Source organism: Oryctolagus cuniculus, chromosome 4 (genome assembly GCF_964237555.1).
Source record: "Oryctolagus cuniculus chromosome 4, mOryCun1.1, whole genome shotgun sequence".
Taxonomy (NCBI): domain Eukaryota; kingdom Metazoa; phylum Chordata; class Mammalia; order Lagomorpha; family Leporidae; genus Oryctolagus; species Oryctolagus cuniculus.
This window is the reverse complement of record NC_091435.1, coordinates 92,844,751-92,864,105: the sequence shown is the minus strand read 5'-3', so window position 1 is coordinate 92,864,105 and position 19,355 is coordinate 92,844,751. Positions and strand designations below refer to the sequence as shown.

The 19,355-nt window shown below is 44.6% G+C and overlaps 1 protein-coding gene across 2 annotated transcripts in view; it reads left to right on the top strand.

Moving 5' to 3' along the window:
* MCF2L2 (MCF.2 cell line derived transforming sequence-like 2) overlaps positions 1-19,355 on the top strand; it is a 258,920-nt gene that overhangs the window by 153,768 nt on the left and 85,797 nt on the right. For both annotated transcript variants that reach the window (XM_070072393.1, XM_070072394.1), the window contains exon 14: positions 1,807-1,898. In XM_070072393.1, coding sequence (XP_069928494.1) covers positions 1,807-1,898 — 92 coding nt within the window. The remainder of the gene's footprint in view (positions 1-1,806; positions 1,899-19,355) is intronic.

Genomic DNA, 19,355 nt, shown 5'->3' with positions numbered 1-19,355 from the left:
AGGAAAGTGAATAGAGGAGCTTAGAGATGAGATCTAGGATCTCACACGGAGTCTAGTTAAGCAGGTGCCTTGGATACAACACTTAATGTCTCTGAAGTTCATAAGAAATGTAAGACAAAAGTCTTTAATGACATGTGGCCATAATAATAGCTAAAACCTGTAGAGCACTTACCATGATCTACATAATTTAGGCCTATGAATTCACTAAACCCCATAATGACTCTAGGCTTTCTCGTGAGTCCCCACCTCACCAATGGACATAGAAATTACTCTGAGCACCTGTGTCTCCCTCAGACGCTGGCAGGATGGCTTCTGCAGCCTGCCTTTAACTACTTCACCGTGAGGGCTATGGGTAAGGGCTTCTCAGTCATGAGTGTCACCGATTAAGCTCATGCATTTCTAGTATGGAATTATTAACTCCTGGGGTCACTCATTTTACAGCGCTCTCTCAGAGAATAGGGAGCCCAAAGGATTGTCTGTGATTGTAAAGTAGCTTCAGTGGTCACATAACCTAGGGTAGCAAACAGTGTACTTGACTGCAGATTTCAACATCTGTGAAAAACCTCTAGGAAGCGCAGGTTGCTTCCAGTGGCTCACGGAATCTGAGGGTGGGGAAGGAGGCCTCTGGAGGCCAGATTGTCAACCTCCACCTCAGGTAATAACCAGGGTGATATCCTGGAGGGGTTAGGTGGGTGGATGGCATTTTGGTCGTAGGACCAAGAAATGCACAAATCCTGCCTTGAGTTAATCGTATGTATCCTGTGAGTTTTCCAAGGGAGTTGTATACACAAGGATTATGATGGTCATGTGACAAAAAAGAATTCAGATAACCCCTTGTGATCTTCCTTGGGGCGGTCAGCAGCAATACTGGGTAAAACTGATAAAGTGGGTTAGGAAGCTTCCAGGCCTACTCTGGGCTTCTCCCCAAGTCCCAGTCTTAGTACCCAGGGGCCAGGAAGCCCGACCAGGTGTCTGAGGACCCTGTGGGAAGGAGAGAATGGGGGCAGAGTGACTGACAGAACAGAGCAAGAGCAAGACAGCCCATTTCCTTGACTCAGCCAACTGATTGGAAGGTCATCTGATGTGCTAATAAAAATGCTCTGTCAATTCTGGAATCCAGTCGTCATGTAATCAGACCAGCAGCTACTCCTTCTGCCTAGAGCATCCCCTCATGGAGTCATAGTACAGTGTTGTTTATGTGTAAAAAGAGAGAAAAAGAGCATTTTCAAGAGGACTACAGGAATATACAAAGTGTGTTTAAATAGTAAGATTTTAGTATTTTTCAAATTTTCTATAATAAGTACAAATTATTTTTGCAAAGTAAAGATATATTCAGTGAAATGAAGTACCTAGAATTTAGTTTTCTATTCCAAGAACAATGTCAAGTGCAGTATCATAGAGTATAAATGATGCATTCTAATTCAGCAATGGGCAAGAGAATCCATGAAGTTTGTAATAGGGGATACTGCATGAAGAAAGTGGCTTTTTAACTGGGCTTTAAAACTAGGAATGATGGAAACTCTCTCATTTCTACCATGCTATGTTAGCCTATTTGTTGTAGTTTGATAGTTTATGTGATATTGAATGTAACTTTTGTTTCTTAACTCAATGGTCAAAGACTGTTGTCTATATCTCTCCATCACTCTGAATCCATTTACTAACTAGGAAATCACTATGCTGCATTAATTAACCCTTGCTAGCCAGCTGCATCAACATAGCCTAGAAATGTGCCCATGTCAGGAGAAGTGCTCTGAATAACTTAGGTCAAAGAACTGAATTAATGGCAGATTTTTTTTGTTCATCTAGCTCCTCCCCAGAGAACATCTGAGGAACTTCATACAGAGGCAAATTTGAATTCACTGGATAAGGATGCTGATCGGACTAAATTGGGAGTCAAGGTAAAGATCACCTTTCTATTACTGAAAGAAATCTCTGACATGAGGGAAGATTGCCTTCCTAATTATCAATAAATCAACAAATCATGTTCCCCTCATCAGTTCCAGAAGATGTGCCCATAAAGGCACGTGGCACAGACTGTTGCTCATAAGAGCTGAGCTGAGTAGGATGCCTTTTTTTTCTTCTTTCTTAACTGAAACTAGAAATAAAGACTATTTGGTCATCTATATAATTGTTTTATTACAATTCCTGGTACAGACAGTTCTATTGAGGGGGGAAGGAACTTCATTCATTCCTATAACCTGATTTTGCATTTAAAATTGGTGGAGGGTGCTAAAACTGTATAGGGCTATATAAACATACACATACTGTGCAAATGCATGAGTAACTGTGAACTCTGACTAAGCTCTGTGGATTACACAATGGTAATTTCTTAGTCTTGATATTATACTATAGTTGTATAAGATGTTAACATTGGAGAAGGTTGGAGAAAATGAACAAGGAACTTCCTTGTCCATTTCTTTGCAACTTCATACATTTATTTTACAATAAAAATTAAAGTTCAAAAACGTAAGCTTTGGAATCAGAAAGACCTGAGTTTAAAAAGCATGACCGCTGTAAATTTCAGTTTCTCATCTGTCAAATAAGAACAATAGCAGCTACCTCTTGAAACGGTTTTGACATCATATGAAATTGCCAAAAATGTGCAATTGTAAAGTAACGTTCTCTTTAGAAACCCAAGTAAAATGGATTGTGATTTGGGAGTGAATAAAGGCCTGAAACACGGTGGGCCCCTCCCTTTGTTGCCCTTGTTCTCTGGGAGCCTGTGGCCCTCCGGCCACCTACTCTGCTTTCCTGCCTGTGTGCTTGCTGCGTGGGGCTAGCTCCTGGCCTGCTCTCAGCTTGTTATGGACTCAACTTAGCATCCAGACTTTTCTTTCTCCCCTAAATAAAGCCCTAACTCTTCTGTACATTCCTCTCAATGAATAAAAAGCTTTAAAACGTAAAAAAAAAAAAAAAATGGATTGTGAATATGTCACTGCATAGCAACCCCAGGAGTTCCCTCTCCCCTGGCTCACAGAAAGCCAAGTACCCAGTTGGCTGAATGGTTCTGAAATCAGTAGCCTTTGGGCTCAAATGAACTTCAGCAACAGTTGGGTTCCATCTTCAATCCCCGAAGCATCTGAATGTGGGGCCTCCGGGAACTTCACAGGCCACTGAGGAGTGTGGCAGACAGCAAGTCTGAGGCTCTTCTTCCAGGGGGCACAAATGGTGTGGGAACTAGAGTTCCCAGCAGGCTTTTCTTGGAGAGAAGTAGTACTCCAATGCCAGCTTGCTTGGTGACTGTATTCTGGGCCATCAGGGTGTTGCCATTCATTGCTGTTTCTGAATCCCTCATGGTTGGAGAAGTTGTATTATCATGTGTTTCTGTTTTGTTTTATGTTGTTTGCTTTTTATCCTTGGTGTCCTTTCGGAAGGTCAGTTGATGATATAAGTGTGGCTTTATATGCGATCTCTGTATTTTTTTAAATAAGATTTATTTGAAAGGCAGTTATGGAGAGGCAGAGACAGAGAAAGAGAGATAGAGATGAGAGAGAGAGAGAGAGAGAGAGAGAGAGAGAGAGGTCTGCTGGTTCACTCCCCAAATGGCTGCAATGGCAGGAGCTGGGCCAATGAATCCAAGAGCCTGGAGCTTCTTCCAGGTCTCCCACGTGGGTGCAGGGGCCCAAGGACTTGGGATATCGTCTGCTGCTTTCTCAGGCACATTAGAACGGAGGTGGATTGGAAGTGGAGCGAGCAGCTGGGACGTGAACCAGTGCCCATATAGGATGCTGGCACTGCAGGTGGTGGCTTTACCCACTATGCCACAGTGCTGGCCCCTGTCATGTATTTGTTTTTAAAAAAGATTTATTACTTATGTGAAAGGCAGAGAGAGAGAGAGAGAAAGAGATCTTCCATCTACTGGTTCACTCCCCAAATAGCCACAACAGCTGAAGCCAGGAGTCATAAATTCCATCTGGGTCTCCCAGATGGTTGGCAGAGGAGCAAGCACTTGGGCCATCACCGGCTGCCTCCCCAAGCACATTAGCAGGAAGCTGGATGAGAAGTGGAGTCGCTAGGCGCTCTGGAATGGGATGCCAGCGTCTCAAGCAGAGGCTGTGCCACAGTGCCAGCCCATACCATGTCTTCTTGAGTAAGGAAACAGTGTGAAATCTCACACTATCTTGAGCAGCCATTTAAAAAAGAAAAGAGTAGTATTTTGAAATGCAGGAGCATAATGAGTCATCATTAGACTTGACACTCATAAAGTTCAGGAATCACAAAAGGACAGTAACAGAGTTCGACTGTTGTCACCTTCAAAGTGACTATCACGTTCTATTCCCCACCCAGCTTTCTAAGAAGACATCATCTCTGAAGGTGAGGACTGTGTCTTGTGCAGTAAAGCTCAGATCTGGTCCCTGAACTCGTGTGCCTTCTGTTACCTATGATGTAATCTGAAGCCACTTCATGTCCCTGTGACACACTTGGCCCATCTTCAGGCAACAGCATATTTCTGACCTGCACATTTTAGAAAGATTCCAGGAGAGTTTGAAGCACTCGAGGATTTATGTGACTCTAAACTAGAGTTAGTTATTTCAATAAATGTGACAACAAATATAAAATTCTATTGTTTGTTGTAAAAGAGAGAGAGCCAATAATGCAGGAGTAGGGGTGGGAATAGAATCAGGGGCCTGTTGTCATGGAAGCTGTTGAGTGGCATCCAAGAGGCTCTGACCAAGCGGTTGGTTTCGTTCTTCTGCTGGGCTGTTGTTTCATTCAGACTCTGAGCCTTCCTGCTAAGATGCTCTCTCCCTCTGTGTTTAGGCAGATCACCAAGAGTGTGGGTACTGAGGAAGTGCATGTTAAAATCGTCTTTCTGGGCTTCCTTTTTTTTTTTTTTTCCTTTCCTGTTGCCTGTGTGTATATTTAATGAAGGACTTCTCCCACATAGCACATATTTGTAGAGTCAAGGTGGAGGAGGAAGCCAGGTAGAAGTAGAGACTGGTCAAACTTTTGCTTCTTTAGACCAAGGCTATGAGAAGAAATGTAGGCAGAATTCACAGTCATGAACGTCATGGGTAGGAAGAAAGTGGATTTCACAAACTCCTCAAATCCTAGACTTAGAAATTAACTTAGAACCAGTAAGTGCAATTAATATCTCATCAGTTGGTTAGTATAACCAGGGAAATCATTATTCTAAAATAGATAAGAAAACTAGGAAGAGAAAGGTAGTTTGAAGACAAAGTTTTAAATTTATGTTTGTAGAGAGGACCAGGTTGTTGACTAACATAAAGAAGGATCTTTGCTGCTTGTTTTGTGGCCACTGCCAGGACTCATGACCAGGCTGGTTAGAGGATGTCTCTGACTGGCCGGCGCCATGGCTCACTTGGCTAATCCTCCGCCTGCGGCACCGGCACCCCAGATTCTAGTCCCAGTTGGGGCGCCGGGTACTAGTCCCGGTTGCACCTCTTCCAGTCCAGCTCTCTGCTGTGGCCCGGGAGGGCAGCGGAGGATGGCCCAAGTGCTTGGGCCCCTGCACCCGCATGGGAGACCAGGAGGAAGTACACAGCTCCTGGCTTCAGATCGTGGCCATTAGGGGAGTGAACCAGTGGAAGGAAGACCTTTCTCTCTGTCTTTCTCACTGTCTAACTCTGCCTGGAAAAAAAAAAAAAAAAAAGAGGATGTCTCTGACTGAGGGTGACAGTTCTGATGTTCTTTTGCCTGGAACCCAAAGATGAAATGAAGTCATGGCCAGTGTGATAGAATGAATCACGACATTGTGACAAATGCCACCCTTTGCCCTCAAGAAGAGGCAGCCAACAATCGCTGTCAGAATCACCGACACTTCCTGTATCTAAAATCACGGCATGGTGTGATCATCATCAGAGAAATCATTGCTAGAAAGGGGCGATCCCTCTTCTCTGGAGGGTATTCCTTGCTGCGCCAGCTCTAGGAACTTGACAGCAACGGGGCAGTAGACTGTCCCCAGGGCCTTCTGGTAATGGAGCTGCCCTGTGCTCAGCTTGCTGTCTGGGAAAGCCCGGCAATGGGAGAGATACACAGTGGTTTGTTGGCAGGGGCCGTGAGGCTATTTCCTGTTCCTCACGTCACCAGCTGGAAGCTGAGAGCGTGACTCACAGGAGCTGCCTGTCCGGGCTGCTCACATCACAGCTCCTTTGGAAGGGAAGTCTGATGAGAATTTCCTTTTCCCAGATGTGACCCACAGGTAACAGGAAGAGCTACCAGTGCTGCTCTGCATCGACGGAAGTCATTTAAAGTGGCAGAGGCCTTTTCAGCTTCTGAGCAAACAGAATCCCCAATAGAAACTTTTTATAAGAAAAGCAGGGTCTGGAAGGGACTTGAGAGGTGAGGGGAGTGTTGTGCCATGTGCTGGATGAGTCTGATCCGGCCTCCGGTCCTCGGTGCCTCGGGAAGCTGGTGCTTCCTCTGCTTTACCAGCAGTGCTGGGAGACCCAGAGAAGCTGAGTCTCCCCAGGAGTCGTCCAGTTAACGAAAGCTGGAGCTAGAATCGGAAACTCACAGATGGCTATTCCAGCAGTATACTTCTCTGCCTATCTACCTATCTCGTTAATCTGCTTACTTAATCCCTACCCCCTAAATGTCCTCCTCTGCAAAATGGGGATAAATAATAACAGTTTCCCCAAAAAATGAGAGAGATGTGGGAGCACCTAGCAAGATACCATGCATGATACTACTACAGTTTTAATGATTTGTAACTATTTTAAAATTTACTCTAAAGAGAGAAGTTGAACACCTTTTCTTTTGATTATTGTGGATAGCTCTTGCCTATTTTCCTGCTGAACTATGGTCATTTTAACTTTTTATTTGTTGAACTTGTTATTTAGTATAGCTATTATGTCTCTGTACTGTAAATTTGAAATGTTATCTTAAAAATAAATAAAACAGTTGAAAACATTTTTACAAATGCCTTCCACATAGCTGGTCAGTGAATTTGAGTTCCTCATTGGATCCTATGTTTATGGGCAGAATGTCCTATGTAAAAGATGGAAAGAAGTCAAAGGAAGGTCAGTTTCAGGACTTGCATGGAATTCCCGATAGCCAACATGTACCTTTTTGCCAAATGATACAGATCAGGGGCCAAATTCAATTCCTTTTCTTCTTACTGCTTTGAATCTGCAAAGTTTTCATTTATGTTTCCTGTTTATCAGCCAAAGAACTATATGAAATATATGGAAAACATTTCCTTTATCAAAGCCTATCTTTGACGCTATTTGAAGTCTGTTCAGTGTCAGGGTGAGTAGGAAAGTCAGGGACTTTACTAGATTCTTGGGGCCCAAACCAAGCTCTCTGAGGACTTTCTAGAATAAAGATTCTGAGTTTCCTATGTGCTGCCATCCTGAGAAATTTATTAGATAATGTAGATTTCTAGGCTCCATCCTGACAAATTCCATTTAAGGAGGTTGGGGTGGGGTACAGGAATCTGAATTTGTAACTTGCACATTTGATGACAAGAATGTGGGTGGTACAAAGAACACTCTTGGTTATAGTGTCCCAGAGGCTACATTCATAAGCCAGGAAGACTTAGGATAAAGGAGAACTCATTAAGTTAGACCTGGATCTTTTAGGTTAATAGAAAAAGTAAAAGTTAGGAGAGTGAGATGGTGTTTCTGTTAAGCTGCAAGAATGAATTTTTGCTGAGGGAGCTGAATGAGAAAAAAGGGAATAGCATTAAGATCATTGTTAGCCTTGATATTTGACTGAAATATTTGATGGGTCCCATTTGGCTGGAGGATACACACACACACACACACACACAACACATACTACAAACATTTGATGCTGGTTGGTTGGTTACTTTTATATATTTGTTTAGAATTTGGTAACTTTTGTAATTTATTTTTATTTTATTTGAAGTGGAGAGAGAGAGAGAGAGAGATCTTCCATGTGCTAGTTCACTCTCCAAATATCTACAATAGCCAGGACTGGTCCAGCTAAAGCCAGGAGCTAGAAACTTGAAGCAGGTCTCCCATGTGGGTGTCAGGGACCCAAGTTCTTCTTCTTCTTCTTCTTCTTTTTTTTAAGATTTATTTATTTATTTGAAAGTCAGAGTTACACACAGAGAGAAGGAGAGTCAGAGAGAGATAGAAAGAGAGAGAGGTCTTCCTCAACTGATTCACTCCCCAGTTGGCTGCATTGGCTGGAGCTGCACCGATTTGAAGCTTCTTCCAGTTCTCCATGTGGATGCAAGGGCCCAAGGACTTGGGCCATCTTCTACTGCTTTCCCAGGCCATAGTAGAGAGCTGGATTGGAAGTGGAGCAGCCAAGACTCAAACCGACAACTATATGGGATGTTGGCACTGCAGACGGCGACTTTACCTGCTATGCCACAGCGCCGGCCCCAGGACCCAAGTTCTTGAGCTGCCCCCTAGGGTGCACATTAGAAGTAAGCTAGGACTCTAAATCAGGCACTCCCATATGGGACATAGGCATGCCAAGCAATGTCTTAAACTGCACCAAGCACTTGCCACTCAATTTAAGATATACTAAAGCAATTGCTATGGGCTCACAAGAAAGCAATTCTATCATTGGGTCTAAATTCAGGAAACTGACAGGTTTAATAAGGGAAACAATAATTATTCCCAATAATTTATAACAAAGCAGAATGGCACACTTGTAGTGAAAGAGCATAATGTGTTAGAGGGTTGAAGGAACCAGTTCATAATAAGGCTACTGGAGATGGTTTTCAGACGGGGTGGCATTTGAACTTACCTTTAAAGAATAAATACAGGGGCCAGCGCTGTGGCGCAGTGGGTTAAAGGCCCAGTCTACAGCGCTGGCCTTCCATATAAGCTCTGTTTCAAGTCCCAGCTGCTCCTCTTCTGATCCAGCTTTCTTCTATGGCCTGGGAAAGTATAGAAGATGGCCCAAGTCCTTGGAGCACTGCACCTGTGTGGGAGACCTGGAAGAAGCTCCTGGCTCTGGCTTCGGACCAGCTCAGCTCTGGCCGCTGTGATCATTTGGGGAGTGAACCAGTGGATGAAAGACCTCTCTCTGGCTCTGCCTCTCTCTGTAACTCTTTCAAATAAATAAAATAATTCTAAAATAAGTAAATAAATACAGCATTGAAAGGTGGGTAAAACAGAGAAGGACATTCCAGAATGGGACAAGTATTGAGTCTGAGAAGTCTGAAGGGGCACAGGCTACTCTAGAACAGTTCAAGAATGCCGGGGAGGTAGAACAGAGACAGGTTACTTGAGGCTTAGGTTGAAGATTGTTGGCAGAAAGAAAGGGCACCTGTGTGTTGAGATGACTGCGCTGTGGGGCCGTTGCTGTGGCGTAGCAGGTGAAGTCACTTCCTGCAGTGCCAGCATCCCATATGGGCGCCAGTTCGAGTCCTGGCTGCTCCTCTTCCAATCCAGCTCTTTGCTATGGCCTGAGAAAGCAGTGAAAGATGGCTCAAGTGCTTGGGCCCCTGCACCCGCTTGGGAGGCCCGGAGGAGGCTCCTGGCTCCGGATTGGCGCAGCTTTGGCCGTTGTGGCCATCTGGAGAGTGAACCAGTGGATGGAGGGTCTCTCTCTTCCTCTCTCTCTCTCTTTCTCTCTTTCTTTCTCTCTTTCTCTCTCTCCCCTCCCCTTTCTCTCTCTTTCTGCCTCTGCCTCTCTGTAACTCTGCCTCTCAAATAAAATAAATAAATAAATAAAAGTATATGTAATACAAAATTTTAAATGTTTATTAAAAAAAGAGATGACTGTGCTGGCCAGGGAAGAGCTGATTAGAAGAAGGCAGGCAGGCTGACCCATGGGCGGCGGTTGTCGCCAACTAAATGAAGCTTCAGTGGTGAGGCCTGCTAGAGGCAGTTGCAAAAAGGGAGATGGGCAGAAGTCATACCCTGTGACCCAAATATTCTCCTCAGTGCCCAGAACACATGACACTCTCAGAGAAAGTTCGGTGAGTGAAGGAGTGAATGAAGGCAGAGAAGTTCAGGGGAAAGATTTAATAGGGAGGGAAAGGAAGATATGGACGACACGTTCGGGGTTAGCATCTTAGATTCCTCATAGGATCAATTTGTTGACCCAGAAAAAAACAGGCAGGAGGAGAAGGCGGAAGGAAGGACTCCTGGAGGCTGAGTCCTGCCTTGTGAGCCGTCCAGCAACCTATAGCCTCTTATGAGTGGGACTAGTGTTGTGCAAGAGGCTGCAATGTTCCCCACACCCGTGATACGAGATGAGTCAACCCATCGGCCTCGCAGCTACATGGAAATTCGTGAACCGGCTTAGGGACTGAGTTTGCCACTACAAAGATTGGCTTAGTAAGGCACTTTTTTGATTTGTATTTTCATTGACGAGTTAATATTTACAGATAAGTTAACAATGAGATTCATGCGTTGAGGTTAAAGTCACATGGAAACAAACAGCCTGAGAACATTTAAGATGCGTGGGTAACCTCCTTTCCATGTCTCTGGCACATTTCCTTACAGTTTCTTGGTTTGGTAATGAGAAAAATATTCATTACTTTCTGATATTTTAAACAGAATTATAGAATTGCAAATCATTTTTAAGCAATGTTTGCAGTCAGTTTTTTAAGAAAACATTTTCCCATAAATGAAATATTAGAAGTGTTGAGTATTAGTTCAGCCTATAAAAGTCAATTTAACCATCACAAAATTGAAAGTAATTACTAACGATACTTGCTGGGAATTCAAGATCTAAGATAAAAGGCACCATGGGACAATTTTGAAATAGGCAAAATTTGTCTTTAGGACCCATTCCCATATCTTTCCTGAGTCATTTTGGATGTCCACAAGGCCTCAGCCCATTTACACCTGTTCCTCAGGCCTGCCCTTGCCCTTCGTGGGGCTCCAGCCTTTAAAATGCCCTCCGCCTTCCTCTCTCCAGTCTGTCCTGGAACGCCCTCCCCGCAGTGGGTCCGGATCAGCGGCCAGAGACCAGCTCAGGCACAGCAGACATGGAGGACAGGCAGCTGACTGCCCACAAGTGGAGAGGAACCTCTCAGCAGTGGCTTCCGCGGGCCGGGGGTGAAGCGCTGGGGAGGGCCAGTGTGATGGAGCCAAGCAGGCAGTCTGCCCGCCAGCCCGCCCGCCCGCGGGGATCCGCCAGGGACAGTCTCCGTGGGGGCCTGCTTTTCCAAAGTCCTTCCTCTTCTCCATATCAGAACCCGCTGGGTCTGAAAAAAAGAGGGTCTCCTCTTTCCCCAGCAGCGGAGAGTTCCCCTGTGAAGGCTGGAGTTTCTACTCTGAGGTGTGTCTCAGACCACTCTGGCCCCAGGCTGCAGGTGAAAACCCTTTGGAGAGATTTCCTCTCCCTTCTGTCCCACTGCCTTCCTCCATCCCCCACTTGGTAGGGAAGTTTCTGATAATTATTCAGTGATTCTTGCTTGACATAACTCGATGTGGCATTTTTTCGTAATTTCCATAATTAATTCACATTGCCAGAAAACGTGAAACTGTCAGTGCTTCAATATCTGTGCACTTTAAATGGAGACGGTGCGAGAAACCCTTGATCTCTGCTTTACCTTTCCCCTCTCTGTAAGAAATGTGATAAAATAGTTAATAATGCTTTCACCTCAAATTACCAGAGACATTGCCTTAAAAGATTTGGACCTGAAATTGCTTTCCACACATTCCTAAAATCAGAAAGGAAAATCACTTAGTTTCAAGGGAAGACTAATTTAATTCCATTCAAAGTTTGTTATCCCTCCTTTAAGGAAGAAAAAAAAATCATTGAAATGATTAACTTAAAATTGGCTATTGATATTTTTTCAAAATACAAGTTTACAAAGATATGTGTGTTCTTCAGAGAAGTTGAAGTGACTTTTTTTTTTGCAACATCCCTTCAGGCTAGGTACTTAGCCTGTTTTTTCCAATTTTACCAGCACTATTTCTTCACAACACAGGTAAGCTGCCCAATTAGATTATGTAACTTTGTTGAGAAGCCGTGAGAAGGCCACATTCCAGGTGTTACTGGAGAATCTGCACGGTGGCCGGTGTCCTCTTGTACCCAGAGAGGTGGGGCGGCTTCAGGGAGTGAGGGGTGTGGCCAGACACAGAACAGTTCCCAGCCTGCCCTCTTCCATTGCCACCTTTCTCCTTCAGGCTGTCTTGACTGTAAAGTGGGAGGGGCTGGCCAGCCTGACGGGCTTCCCAGAGGGGTGGTTTGTGAGTGGGTCCCCTTCTGCAGCACCGGCTGGCTGGGACCACCCCACCCTCCTGTACACTCTAGACGAAATGACTTTTTTTTTTGCATAGGTTTTCTTTTTTTTTTAATAGAAAGCTTTTATTTAATAAATATAAATTTCATAAGTATAACTTTTGGATTATAGCTGTTCTTCCCCCCATACCCGCCCTCCCACCCCCATACCATCCCACCTCCTACTCCCTCTCCCATCCCATTCTTCATTAAGATTCATTTTTGATTATCATTATATACAGAAAGTCAACTCTATACTAAGTAAAGATTATAACAGTTTGCACCCACACAGACACACAAAGTATAAAGTACTGTTTGAAGACTTGTTTTACCGTTAATTCTCATAGTACAACACATTACGGACAGAGGTCCTACATGGGGAGCAAGTGCAGTGACTTCTGTTGTTGATTTAATAATTGACACTTATTTATGACGTCAGCGATCACCCGAGGCTCTTATCATGAGCTGCCAAGGGGACAGGATGACTTAAGGGAAGCAGGATATGATTTCTTTTTTTTTTTTTTTTTTTTTTTGACAGGCAGAGTGGACAGTGAGAGAGAGAGACAGAGAGAAAGGTCTTCCTTTGCCATTGGTTCACCCTCCAATGGCCGCCGCGGCCGGCGCGCTGCGGCCGGCGCACCGCGCTGATCCGATGGCAGGAGCCAGGAGCCAGGTGCTTTTCCTGGTCTCCCATGGGGTACAGGGCCCAAGCACCTGGGCCATCCTCCACTGCACTCCCTGGCCACAGCAGAGGGCTGGGCTGGAAGAGGGGCAACCGGGACAGAATCCGGCGCCGCGACCGGGACTAGAACCCGGTGTGCCGGCGCCGCTAGGCGGAGGATTAGCCTAGTGAGCCGTGGCGCCGGCAGGATATGATTTCACAAGTACTATTACTCTGATTTAAAAAGGTATCATGTTATATGGCTCATAAGGGATCCCTAATGAGACAGCAGCCACTGGTAGGTTAGTCTGGGTCGATTTGCTTGGTCCACTATTGCTTTTAAAGTTTATTCATTTCTTTGAAAGGCAGTTAAGGTAGATGACAGATAGAGATCTTTCTCACTGGTCTGTACTCCAAATATCTGCAATGGCTAGAGGTGGGCCAAGCCAAGAGCCAGACTCCATACTGGTCTTGTATGTGGTAGCAGGGTCCTAAGTACTTGAGCCATGATCTGCTGCCTCCAGGGTGTGCACTGGCAGGAAGCTGGGTTGGATGCAGTGGGACTCCATCCCAAGCACTCCAGTGTGGGAGGCAGGTGCCCCAGGCAGCGGCGTGACCCACCGAGCCACAGTGCTATCCCAGGCTAAAACAGCCTCTTCCTCTCAGAGCTCTCAGGAAGTGTGATTTCAGTTTTTCCCAGAACCTCTTTGAGTTTCAGCTTTTGTCTCAAAATCAGAAGCCATAGCGCTTGTCTTGGTACTATATATTATGTAAGCAGAGAGACATTTTCACAGCCAAACCAACCATCTCATCATTTTACACTGAAGAACGTGGAGGCACAGGGAGATTAAATTACTTGGTTAACATCTTACAACTAGTGAGAAACAGGGCTCCCTGTCATACTTGAGCAGGTAACTACCGCCTGGTATTTATGAGGGTTAGGCAGTGTGCCACTCAGTCCCTGTAGGGTGGATCTTAAAGACACAACCATAAATGTCACTTGTTGAGCTCTTCTTTGTGCTAAGCATTTTAACACACTGTCTAATCACTACAGCAAGGCTGTGCTGTTGATTTGCTTACCCCTATTTTATGGATGAGAGAACTGAGATGTAGGAGGCTTGCCCTGGGCTATTTTTAAATAAAAAAAGTAAGCCAGGAATTAATTCCTACTCTTATATCTAAGATTGTGTTCTTTTTGCTCTATCAGAGATTTTCAGATTATGGGTTACAATGGAGACATTGAACTCAATTTGGTGGGTTCACTAGCATTTAAAAATAAAAATAACAGATAAAAAGGGGTAGTGTAATTTGAAACTAGGGAATATCACATCAGCTACAATATGAAGAGTGGTGTGTGTGTGTGTGTGTGTGTGTGATGATGATGACGACGTAAATGTTCTTCTTGTGGGTTGTGGTCAGACCGTGAAAGCCACTGCACCAGGACACACTACTCTGTGCAAAGCTTAACACAACACAGGCTCTCTTAAGGCAGGTCCCAGACCTGCTGCTGGTCCCTCCTGCTCATCCCCGGTGGTCTGGTGTCCTGTTCCATCAGGCCTTTTTGGCAGAGGACTTCTACAAGAGCCCACCAGCTTCTTGGCAGCAGGAACCTGGATGGCCACAACTCTGAGCCAGGGCATTTCCGCAAGTTTGTGAGGGCTTGACAAAGCCTATAAATTAGACGTCATCATTTAGCGTAAAATGTGACAAAGTCCAAACCCAGGTCTTGAGTCATTGTTATTCTTCCATCACTAGGTTATTATGTAATAAAAGACTCTTACAGAGCACCCTGTAAACAACAGATCCCATAGAGCTGGAAAGAGCACAATGCATTTTACAATCAGAAGCAAGCTTTACAGTGACAGGAGGTTACTAAAAGTGGGCAGTCTTTATGGAAGCCCAGTGTTACCTTTGGGGATCCAACCATGAGTCAGACCGAATTTCAAAGTCCAGTGTGTAATTCAGCTGTATTACCATGCTGGATGAAGAACTGCGAAAGGATACGATGTGACTGTAACCGTATGCGTTAGTTCCATCTTACAAAGAAAATGTGGAGAAAGAGCTTTGGAAGTGTTGTGAAAATAGCTGGATTAGTTTGAATTTGAATCCTGGGACTGGTTCTTACTTTTGTATATTGACTCATGAGTCAAATATATGAGTATATAATAGAGGGAACTAAAATGTAGTTTCTTATTAGAATGATGTCCTGTTTTATTTTATTATTATTATTATTATTTTGATAAGCAGAGAGACAGAGACAGGGAGAGGTCCCATTCATTGGTTCCCTCCTCAGATGCCTGCAACAGCTGGGACTGGGCCAGATAGAAGGCAGAGCCAGGAGCTCAGTCTGGGTCTCCCACATTACTGCAGAGACCCAGCCACTGAAGCTTCACCTGTTGCCTCCCGGGGTGTGCATTAGTAGAAAGCTGGAATCGGGAGCAGTGTCAGGACTCAGACCCGGACAATCCAGTTTGGGAAGCTGGTGTTCCAAGCAGCTTCTTAACCACTAGACCAAACACCCAACCTGACATCCTTTTTTTTTTTTTTTTTTTTTTTGACAGGCAGAGTGGACAGTGAGAGAGAGAGACAGAGAGACAGAGAGAAAGGTCCTCCTTTGCCATTGGTTCACCCTCCAATGGCTGCCGCGGCTGGCGCGCTGCGGTCGGCGCACCACGCTGATCCGATGTCAGGAGCCAGGTGCTTCTCCTGGTCTCCCATGGGGTGCAGGGCCCAAGCACTTGGGCCATCCTCCACTGCACTCCCTGGCCACAGCAGAGGGCTGGGCTGGAAGAGGGGCAACCGGGACAGAATCCGGTGCCCCGACCGGGACTAGAACCCGGTGTGCCGGCGCCGCTAGGTGGAGGATTAGCCTATTGAGCCATGGCGCTGGCAGACATCCTATTTTAAAAGGGGAAAAAAATGCATAATCTTAGGATGTGAGATGGCCACTTTATTTTAGAGTTGAGTTGGCAGTATTGGTATCCCAGCCACATCTTTATGAGCTTGCTTTCTGGGAAATGATACCAGATTTGGGAAGACATCTACAAGACACCTACAAGAAAGACTAAATACCCGTGGTGTTCTTTAGTCCACTGAACATTTTAAAGTTGCTGCCTTGTGGTCAGCACTGTGGGTAACACTAAAGCAACAATCCCCTGCCTGCTTTCTGAGTGCAGAGAGAGGCCTGTGGTTGCACTGTTAGCAGCTCGCCAACCGCAGACAGCACTTAGGCTCTATAAGTCAGGTTTAAATGAATTTTTTAAAATGAGTTATTTTACATGCTCACAAAAGAGAGTATAGATTCTGAAAAGGCCCTCTTGTGAAAGTATTGTTAAGGGAGATTTAATGAGTAAACATAAAGTTTCCTTGCAAATTAAGTTTAAGGAGAGAGGCTGGCAGTGCTGTAGTGTAGCAGGTAAAGTGGCTGCTCCACTTCTGACCCAGCTTCCTGCTAATGAACCTGGGAAAACAGCAAAAGATGGCCCAAATCCTTGGGCCCCTGCACACACATGGGCGTTCCGGAAGAAACTGCTATTCCTGACTTCGGATTGGCCCAGTTCCGGCCTTTGCAGCCATTTGGGGAGTAAACCAGCAGATAGATGATTTCTGTCTCCCCTCCCCCTCTGAAACTCTGCTTTTCAAATACATAAATGAATCTTTAAAAACAAACAAACAAAAAAAGAAGTTGAAGGATGAACTTTACCGAGATAAAGGAATGACTGGGAAGTCCCCTTGCAAAGAAGGTGAGAGTGAGCCTGCTTGGTTATACACAACAATAATCGGAGGCATAAAGCTTAAATATTTCTAGTGCACCATTAAAAATATTTCTTGAAAAGTTTATACAAATTGTAGGATGCCCATAATGATGAATACTACTCAGCAATAAAAATACTTGACTGCTGATGGAGGCAGCAGTGGGAATGTATCACAAGAGCCATCAGTGAAAGAAGCCAGACTCAGAAGGCAGCTCACTGTGGGACAGGGATTTGGCCTTGTGGTTAAGATGCTGGTTAGGTGTCCTACTTTGCAGTACCTGGGTTCAACTCCTGGTTGCAGCTGCTGGTTCCGGCTTCCAGCTAATGCAAGCCCTGGAAGACAACAGGTGATTGTTCAAGTCACTGGGCTTCTCCCCTCCATGGGGGAGACCTGGATTGAGTTCCAGGCTCCCAGCTTCAGACCCCTGGCAGTTGTGTTTATCTGGGGGTGAACCAGCAGATGGGGACTCTCTCTTTCTTTGTTTCTCTGACTCTCAAATAAATAAACATTAAAAAAAAATTGAAGCTACATATTCCATATACATGGCATCCTGGAAAAAGCAAAACTATAAGGACAGAAATCAGAGCAGTGGTTGCCAGGAGCTGGGGTGACTGCAAGGAATCTAAGGGAATTAGGGGGGCTAGAAATATTCTATATCTTGATTGTGGTGATTTTGTGGCTGTACATGTGTGTTAGAACACAACAAAACATACATATAAAAATCTCATTTCATCAAGAGTAACTTACACACCAATAAACCCCACCTAAAAAGAAAAACTTTGAAATGGGAGTGCTTTTTCAGAATGGACAATTTACAACCAAGTATTTATTCACTCACTGATTTATATTTTGTTCCTGTGTAAATGATTTACTCTCTCGTCACTTAAGTTTGCCCTAACTGGAGTGCCTGGATTTCATGTCTGCCTCTGACTCCTTGCTAATAATGCAGATGCTGGGGCTGGCACGATGGAGCCTGCAATGCCAGCATCCCATATGAGCTCTGGCTCGATTCCTGGCTCCTCTGTTTCCAACTCAGCTCCCTGCTAATGTGCCTGGGAAAGCAGCAAAGATGGCCCAAGTGCTTGGGCTGCTGCCACCCAATCTGGGGAGTGAACCTATGGATGGAAGATCAGGTCTGTCTCTCCTTCTCTCTTTCTGTAACTCTGCCTTTCAAATAAATATTTTTTTAAAAATGCTGACACTGAGAGGCAGTCATGTTGGCTCATGTGATTGGGTTCCTGCCACCACGTGGGACAGCGAGATTGCTGGATTATGCTCCTGCCTCTTGGCTTTGGCCTCAGGCCTGCCCTAGCCATTGTGGGCATTTGAGGAGTGAACCACTGTGTGGGAGTTCTGTCTTTTTCTGTTCTGCCTCTCAGGTAAATTAAAAAAAAATTAATTTAAATTTAAATTACTTCATAGAAATTAAGCTTCTAAATGTAAAGTAATTAAAATCTTAGATATTTGGTTCTCTAAAAATACATGATCAATAATAAAAAATTTTACCATGAGTAAAGGACTTGTTGTGCCTTTCCTCTCTTCCCTTTCTCCCCCCTCCCCATTTCCTCATCCTTGGTGCCTAAACAGACCCTTCTCAACTCCTTGCAACGTGAATGGCAAAGCAGATAAGCTGCACAGGGCAGCTATGAAATAGATCAGAGAGAAATTCCCGACCTCAAAGAGCCCCTACTCTTCCGCCAGCTGCCTTCTGCATGCCCCCCTATCACAAGAACAGACCATCGCCAACCTCTTTGCTTCCAATAAAGCACAATAAAGCAACCTGTCTCTGTTGAGGTCGGTCTCCTGACTCCTTTTTCCTTCTCTCCTTTCTGGGGGTACGAGCCCCGAGCTATTCCAGACCTAACAATGAGGGATTAGCTCCATAAGGATTATTGTTTCTGTGTTTTAGAGATGAGTCTATACCACAACACACACACACACACACACACACACAGACATGCACAGTGGTGACAGGTTTTCATCAATATTCACTGTAATTTTGTTAAAGTACTGTTTGATTAGTACTGTTTGAATGGTTCTAGTGGCGAAGGTGGGAAAAATTAGAATTTTTGTAAAAAGGTGATTCAATGAGAAACCTAAATGGCAAACACAGGTTAAAAAACTTATGATCTTCACTTCAAAAAAAATCTTCTAAGACATACTAAGAATTCATCCCTTTATTAACTTAAAACTCTCAGCACATTATCACCTTCTAGGCTGTTTATATCACATGTATGCGAATCTATACGAAGTGTTTTCTAGAAATTAAATAAGCACAGCTCTTTTTAGAGAAACACTAGGCACTTAATTCTCAAAAAAGCAAGACTCCTACTCAAATTGATCTCAGGAAAATACAGTTTTAACAATGAAGTGAATTTGCAAAATGTATGGATAGCGAGGAAGGTATCACGAAATTTTTAACTAGAAAGAAGTGGATGGTTAGCCAGAATCTGAATGTTCCCTACCTTCCAGGCACTAGATAAAGTATCTACACACTTTCTCATTTAATCCTCACCAGGGGCCAGGGCGGGTAGGTAGTGCCTCCTTCTTCTAGGTGAAAAATAGAGGCAGAGAGTGAGCTTGCCCCAGATCGCACGCTGGAAAATGGGAGAACTTCCAAGCACCAGCTGGCTTTGGACCTGCTCTGGTGACCACCCCTACCCACCACCTGGAGAACCAGCTGCTCAAGGAAGTGGGGGAATGGGTGGGGCTTGGGGTCAGCAGTCTGGGGAAGCCAGCGCTGGGCTTACCTCATCTCTAGCTCTTTGTGGCCCAGGGCAAGTCACAACTTCTTTAGACCTTGATTTTACAT